Source organism: Gregarina niphandrodes (assembly GCF_000223845.1).
Source record: "Gregarina niphandrodes unplaced genomic scaffold scaffold00041, whole genome shotgun sequence".
Classification (NCBI taxonomy): Eukaryota; Apicomplexa; class Conoidasida; order Eugregarinorida; family Gregarinidae; genus Gregarina; species Gregarina niphandrodes.
In genome coordinates, this window is record NW_011645809.1 from 94251 (window position 1) to 102218 (window position 7968).

The following is a 7968-nucleotide window of genomic DNA, read 5'->3' on the forward strand; positions in this document are numbered from 1 at the left end:
CTCCTATGCCGACCATGAAGCCAGTGCATCCCGAAGTGATGCCAACCAAAGGTAGTGTGTCTCCGGCTCCGGCTCCTATGCCGACTATGAAGCCGGTACATCCCGAAGTGATGCCAACCAAAGGTAGTGTGTCTCCGGCTCCGGCTCCTATGCCGACCATGAAGCCGGTACATCCCGAAGTGATGCCGACGAAACCCCCGATTTCAGAAGGGCTTATGGTTCGGGAATGCAAGAGATCGATACAGGCAGTTCCCTCAGGTTGGGATCAAGTATGCAAGTTCTTTTGCGAAGCCTACGCCCCGGATGGTGACTTGACTTTGTGGTGTCCTACCGTAAGGACTTCTGAAGATCTGGTCGAATGTTTGGTGGATCGCCAACCCTATTGCGAAATGATCTTAGAGGATGAACGGACCGACTTTATTGTTCGGATTGACGCAAGGCTAGAGCACGAGTAACAAACAACTTGTGCAACTAAGCATAACCAACGAGGTATTTTTTATTATGAATTATTTATTTATATATGGATTTAAGTGAACCCCTGATGCAATCAAACCCTCCTGATGCAAATCCTGACGCAATGGCGGGATGAGGCAGTGGTCGTTAGAAGCTTTCATGGTCACTAACACCCAAGCAAAAAGGGTCGTAGGTGCAAGCACGCGTTTTGAGCGAACGTGTGCGAGAACATGGGGTCGCTGAGAACATGGGGTCGGTGAGAACATGGGGTCGGTGAGTCTGCACATTACCCGGTTGTCTGCACGCTGCATACCCAACCCTTCGTTAAATTATTCCGCCGTTAATTCTCCGGTTACCAGTATTCGCTCAAGCAAGCGTGTTGGGACGGCCTGGTCACGAAGGACGGCCTGGCCGTGAAGGATGGCCTGGTCATGGGATAAAAAGGAACACTGGTTGGTACTTGGGTGATGGTGAGGCAAATTCTTTTTCAACCCCGATGTTATGCAGATACGGGAAGAAGATTATGGCGACGTATTGAGTAAGGTGTTTATTGATTATATCTCCCATTTGACCCCACACACACTTTTTCACATTTACGGTTTGCAGTACCTTTACGGTTTGTACTACCTTTACGGTTTGCAGTACCTTTACATTTTGTACTACCTTGTCATTTTATTTCTTGATAGAGCTGAATGAACGTGAAGTAGCAACCTGGTTGCGACAAAGAAAGAAGGCCTTTACAGGACCTCGGCCGCCTAAGTCCATCGCCCGAGCGGAGAGGATCCTGAACAAGATTAGGATTTATGGGGAGCTCCGAGAAATCATCGAAAATCTTCGGGCAGTAGACATGGAGCTGTACGTCGAAGAGCTGGCGAGCGTGTTAGTGTCGGGTCTGTCCGGTGGTCCAACAAATGTGAACGTAGCAGCTGGTAGTAGCAGTGTTGCTGGATCCGGTGTATGTCCTCCAAGTGTATCATTTCTCAGCGTGTCGTTCCCTTCCTGTAATGCTAGTATGAATGCTCGTTCGCCGGCTGGCGGTGGGTCGGCGGCTGGCGGTGGGTCGGGAGCCTGTACGTTAGCTCCCGTCTCAGACCTGGGGGCGGCGGAAGCTGCTTCTGCGCCAATTTGTGAACAATCTGCTTTAAAGACGGATGACAAGGCGGATAACCTAGAGAGCAGTCCGGCATCCGGTCCTGGGAACGTTTCGCCCCCCGTATCCGGCAGTAGCAACCAACACGTCAGGCGAAGGAAGATCTGGTTCGTTGTCCTAACTGCGGAGATTACGAGGCAATACGGCCAACAATTTCTCCAACCGTTCTTAGCCAAGATTGCTAAAGTTGAGGACTATTCGGACAAATACTTTCTCGTTAAGGCGCTCGTAATTCTCCAGGAGGGGAACGTGTTTGATGCGCAGCGGGAAATACGCGACATGTTAACGAGTAAGACCGCAAACGCGTGTGACACACACAAATTGTTTAACAGACACACACACATTGTTTAATACATATACATTGTTTAATGCATACGTATGTATGTACATACGCACGTGGGTAGGTACATATGCACACACGTGTGCATAGCATAAAGTTGACGTGGGTGGACATACAACCAGTTAAATATACATGAAGTAAAATGTTGGTTGTTTAGAGTTGTTGGATAGGAGCAGCAATCTGCATACGTACGTGAGTTTACGGAAGCGTGGACAGTCTGTATCACATTTGTGTCCGCATCAGTGGGAGGAGACGGAAGTGTTTTGGTTGTTATCGGATTTGCTAGCAGCTCATGGTAGCGAGTTATTAGGTGCTGAATGGCGTGGTTTAGCTGATGAGTTGCCGGATCATAATATGCCTTCAGAAGCGTCGATAGATTTGGCTGGCATTGAGATTTTCTTTTCGACTTCTTTTCAGGAATCGATTCGATCTTTATTTATGAAGTTCGTTAAGCAGCGTGCGATCATATCAATTCTTATCGTGTCAGAGTTGTTGATGCAAGTTACTGAAGAGCTACATGTTAGTCGCGTATCAAAAGTAGGTGGTGATAATGAGTTAGCAATTAAACTTACAGCTATTCTTAACTTCTCATATCGACTTTCAAAAGTTGTCCTCTATCTCATTACAGGTCTTAACCTACTATCGAAACCACTAGCACTCGATCAATTACACATCAATAAACTTGTCATACTCATGGGAGTCCTTCGAAACAACCGATATAACAGTTCAGCAGACCAAGACGACTCACTTTTATCCGCTCTGGACCCTGATATTCTACTCCGTAACAACAACCCTGACCGTACCTCTGCGAACCAAGACGGTGCCTCTACGAACCAAGACCGTACCTCTGCGAACCAAGACGGTGCCTCTGCGAACCAAGACCGTACCTCTGCGAACCAAGACCGTACCTCTGCGAACCAAGACCGTACCTCTTCGAACCAAGACCGTACCTCTGCGAACCAAGATGGTAGACACCAAGATGGTAGACACCAAGATGATACAGACCAAGGTGACCTTGACCATGGCGCTGAAGACAATACTGGTAATGACGACGGTGTTGGCGCAAAGGAAAAAGACGTCAACGATGACGACGACCGTAACGGAAGTTGTTATCAGCTCGGGAGCACTGCGCATGAGGTCGGCGCCACTGCAACTGAGGTGGGCCCCACCGCTGCCGACGCCCGACAGTGGTTGACCGGGGCTTCACTGGTGCAGGAGATGAGTGGTTTGGTACCGCGTTTGTTCCAGGAAGAGTTTCCGTTGTTGTTTCCACATCTGCAACAGCTATTGGAGGAGCTACGCTCACACTCGACAGTCGGCATTATGCGCCTTAATACAGGACCCGGAGGCGTCTCCGCGGTTCTGGACTCTGCGGGTGAGGGTAAAGTGCCTGTGGACGTGGAGGTGAAATGGAAGGACGAGATTGAGCGTGGCTTTTACGAGAGCTTTCCCGACTTAAGAAACTTGATGCCGAGTCTGCTGCAGCAGGAACCAGAGCTGGAGCTTGATCGCAATCCACTGGGCCCGCTGCAGTCAGGTTCGACTCTGCTGCAGTCAGGTCCAGGTTCAGGACTGCAATCAGGGTCGCTGCAGGCAGGGTCACTGCAGGCAGGGTCGCTGCAGGCAGGGTCGCTGCAGGCGGGGTCGCTGCAGCCAAGTCCATTGCAGACAGGTCCGGGTTCAGTGCAGCCAGGTCTGTTGCTGGACGGAGGTCCATTGGAGGCGGGCCTGTTGGAGACGAATGGCTTGGAGTCAGGAGCGTTGGAGACAGTGGGTGGCCGGAGCGAGTCAGGAGGGCGTAGTGAGTCGGCGTTTAATGGGAGCACGACCTTTGACGTGTTTCTGAATGACTTTCTGCGATTTGCGCGAGGGTGTGGGTATATCGACGGGGCTACGGCACATGGTGTGGACGAATACGTGCGTACTTACTTTCTGAAGTTGTTGGATACACGGACGAATCGGCGGAAGATGGCGAAGGCATTTGTGGGAGTATGGGAGCCGAGTTTAATGCCTTTAGTGTTGCGTTTCGCAGCGGTAGTGGATGCGTCGACCGAGGGTTCGAGTCGCGTTATGCGCGCAATGGCGGAATTTGCTCGAAACGAGTTCTATTCCGCTTTGAAAGGTAATAAACTCGAGCAGAAATTGAGGTGGTCACAATTTCTAAGCGAATTGTGCAAGTTCCGAGCAGTTGCAGTGGGCGACATGCTGGACATTCTTTGCCACATCGCACAAGTGAGTGTCTTCAGCGTTCCCGCCCATGCCGAGGTTCTTTCGTGCATCCTCGAGAATTGTGGTCGATTCCTCGCAGGTACTTACGGCGCAGATGTACGTCTTGCGAACATACTCAAAACCCTAGAACGATTACGCGCACACACCAAATCTATACCACCACGTGTCGAGGTCTTCCTCGAAGACCAGCTTCAAATTCTCAACGCTGCCTGCCTAAGAATGCGCGGCCAATCTACACCACTCTGGGACAGACTTATCAACAAAAGGGAACTCGCTCCCCCTCAACTACTCTATCTCAGACATCTTATCAATAACATTGCTGCTCAAGGACTCTGGAAAAATCCAAATCAATCTACCACTCACAATACCGCCCAAGGCGGTACCCGCTCCGATTCCGGTTGCAACAAAATACCTTCCGCTGGTGCTAGTCAGCAAGTAACCTGTCGGTTACCGATTTCGACTTGTGAGCCCCAACCTACCATTCTTTTTACCGAGTTGGTGCGGCGTCTGGAGACGCTGGAGCTAACCAGCCACTCTGTCCTGGGCGAGTTTATGACCTGTTCTTTGGACCCGAACAATTACAGTACGAACAACGATTATATGGTGGAATTCCTGTCGCTTTGGTCGTCACGAGTGGAAGGCGGTAATTTGTTTGTAGAGGCGTGCGTTGATGAATTAATTTACCGAATGCTCTACCGTCACGACCGTAACAAACAGAGCCGGTTGATGGAAGCGCATATCCTGGCTAAGTTCGTCAACTGGCGATTGGTGGACACTACCGTCGCCCTTGATGTGGCCTATTTCCTCATGGGCTTCGCTCGTACGCCTTTGGCCAGCTCGCACTTCAAGACCATCTTTGACGCTGTCGCTGACGCGGCTTCCGCCGACAGGGCGGTAGATGGCGCCCGCGCCGGCGCCGGCGCCGGGACACTCCCGGTCCCGGCGGGACATGGCCCAGCTGGGGCCATCTCGGAGGCGCCGTTTGACGTGGTCTCCAGACTGTACCGGTCTCCTGCTCGTCGAGCGCAGGTGTTGACACAGCGTGAGTTCCAAGTGGAGTTCGAGACGTGTCAGTTTGAAACGACGACATGTCCCATCAAAAACGCACTAGCTGAGTTGCTATACCGACGCAAGCTTAACCGTTTCGTCTGTAGTGCGGCTGGAGCTAACCTACGACATCCGAACAGCAACGTGGAGCCGAGTACGGCAGCATTGCCGGGTAGTAGTTGGCTGAACCGATGTAGTACGGCAACGACATCGATGACCACCTTCGAAGATGAGGAGCTATATCGTTACAAACTCGTGATTACAATACTACGACATTGTGGTCCAAATATCGTGCGACGCGTCTACCGATCGCGATTGACCTTCATTCTTGACCTACTGTACTATTGCGTTACGTTCGCCGTACAACAACGTGGATGGCTGAGCAGTCACCTGAAACTCGACTACGATGAACTAGTTACCTTCCTTAGCTACAGTCCCGCTCCTGCGTCTTCGCCCGCTCCCGCGTCTTCGCCCGCCCCCGCTTCTTCTCCCGCCCCCGCTTCTTCGCCTACCGCCAAGAGACCAGGTCCTACGACAAAGAAACCAAACCGAAATAATGACGTCCTGACGATCGCTGAGACTACACGAGGACAAGATCTATGGGACCTGCCCCATGCTTGTAACATACTTGCCAACTCTCTTGGTGAAATTTGCGCTGAGCTTCAGGAAACCGAAAATCAATTCAAACCGCTGTTGGGACGACATGCTCTTCTAAATGGGCTGATGAAACATTGGACTGAACCCAGACTGGACGGTCGGACTGGGACTGATGCCCTGGGTGCGGGAGACAGCCAAGACGGAGACCTTTTATTCCCTGAGCACACACGTGTGCGGTGTGGAAACACACGTCTGCAATGTGGAGCCACGGGTATGGATATCGACAACTTGTTGGACGGAGGGAACGACGGAGGGAACGACGGAGGGAACGACGGGGCATGTGGCTCGGAGGGCGACGGATGGGAGGAGGTAGACCAAAGTCCATTCGGAAAGAACTTGGAGGAGGATGAAGAGGATTGTTCAGGGTTCGATCGGGAATTAACAAATTTGGTGAACGAGTCATTGGATATCGCTAAGTCCACCGCGCCTCGAAACCCGGGTAGCGCATTGGCCGAGATCCGACTACCACCAAAGGCCGCCCCTGCCGCCATCCAACCCTCCGATGACGGCACCGTCCCCTTTAAACTCGTCACACGAGCCAAGGGCAAGAGCACATTCCGCGCTCTTCAGGCCCCTGCTGGTACTACCATCGCCACCGCGCTCACCAGACAACTACCAGAATCAAACACCGACTCCAAAGTAAGACACACCCCCACGCCACGAGTCGGTTGTTTGCGTCATAAGTCGGTTGTTTGCGTCATAAGTTGGTTGTTTGCGTCATAAGTTGTTTCTTAGCTGGACCGATCGGCACTAAAAAAGTTCGTCCTTGAGCGGGCCATGAGCGATGATCCTTTGATGGACTATTCCTCACCGGCCGCTTCTACGGGCCAATATCGACCTCCCGAAGCGTCCCCGTTGACCCGGCAGCTTCTGTATAGTAGTAGAGCTCAGCCGTCATCTTCCAGCCGGAAGAAGTATGGTGGCGGATCAAAAAAGAAACTGAAGCCGAACAGGGTCAAAAACACACTCGTTTTACCTGCCGAATCCGACTAGTCGATCGTGCTGGGGGCTTTCGGGCGGCGAAAGATCTTGGGTGACACTTTGTGGCAGACGGCTCTGGTAGAGAATTCCGCGTTCTGAAACCAGAGTCTTTCCCGGCCACCGCAGCCAGGGACGTTTTTATGCAGCAACAAGAATTTAGCCTGTAAGCCGCTATTTCACGACGACTCCTGCCTGTCCTTAAAACCTCTTCCTCACCGTGCGTCCAAACCGCACTGTTGCTTCGGTGGAGTGAGACCTTGGGTGGAGTGAGACCTTGGGTGGAGTGAGACCTTGGGTGGAGTGAGATACCTTAGTGATAGGTCTTGATGATAGGCCTTGGCGGGGTGTGTGGTAGGGTAATGTCTTTCCTTTATTTAGAGATGAGGTCTCGAAGACGGAACGCAAGTGGAAGTCTATGGCGCAGCGAGGACTGAAGAAGTTTGCGACTGATCATTCCAAAACGTTCCGGAGACGGATTAAACGTGGGATCCCGAATCGTTACCGATGGGTGACTTGGCAGATTCTAACAGGTATGGACGAGTTTTTGAAGTCGACAAAATGCGCAATGTTGATACCTGAGATATTTGGAACACCTGTATTGCCTCGATGCGATGGTCCTGGTGTAGGAGATTTTTCTGGTGCTATTAAGGGAGACCCTTCTGTCAACGGAGACCCTTCAGTCAACGGAGACCCTTCAGTGGGCAGTTCAATGGCTGGTTCAATGGCCGGTTCGGTGCACTTGGCCCCTGTCGACCCGAGCGAGCTTTCAGAAGAGAAGGTGAAGGCGCGTGCTTTCGCCAAGTTCCAGCAAGAACTGGCCCGGAGGACGGATGAGTACAAGAAGCAGCTGTTGAAGAACAGTCACTCCCTGTCGCCTAAACAATACTACCAGAAACTGGCGGCGACCAAATCTTCATACTTCGGTTTAATAGAGATCGACACATCGCGCACGTTTCCGGAATTGCCGCAGTTCAATAAGGCCGTGCAGCTGCAACTCCTGTCCATTTTGGTAAGCGCAGCATACGACCCCCTCACCCTGGGAGACCCCCGTCACCCTGGGAGACCCCCGTCACCCTGGGAGACCCCCGTCACCCTGGGAGACCCCCGTCAC

The 7968-nt window shown here is 52.0% G+C and overlaps 3 protein-coding genes across 3 annotated transcripts; all 3 read left to right on the forward strand.

Annotated features, from left to right (window-relative positions):
* Positions 1-5: 5 nt before the first annotated feature.
* GNI_148750 (hypothetical protein) lies at positions 6-455 on the forward strand (the record flags this gene model as incomplete). Its single annotated transcript, XM_011134407.1, has 1 exon — positions 6-455. The coding sequence occupies one exon, from the start codon at positions 6-8 to the stop codon at positions 453-455; it is 450 nt and encodes a 149-aa protein (XP_011132709.1).
* A 1010-nt stretch (positions 456-1465) lies between these two features.
* On the forward strand, positions 1466-6869 carry GNI_148760 (hypothetical protein; the record flags this gene model as incomplete). The annotated part of the gene is made up of 3 exons (XM_011134408.1): positions 1466-1892; positions 2101-6515; positions 6612-6869. The coding sequence occupies 3 exons, from the start codon at positions 1466-1468 to the stop codon at positions 6867-6869; spliced, it is 5100 nt and encodes a 1699-aa protein (XP_011132710.1).
* A 403-nt stretch (positions 6870-7272) lies between these two features.
* On the forward strand, positions 7273-7835 carry GNI_148770 (hypothetical protein; the record flags this gene model as incomplete). The annotated part of the gene is made up of 2 exons (XM_011134409.1): positions 7273-7717; positions 7792-7835. The coding sequence occupies 2 exons, from the start codon at positions 7273-7275 to the stop codon at positions 7833-7835; spliced, it is 489 nt and encodes a 162-aa protein (XP_011132711.1).
* Positions 7836-7968: the final 133 nt, after the last annotated feature.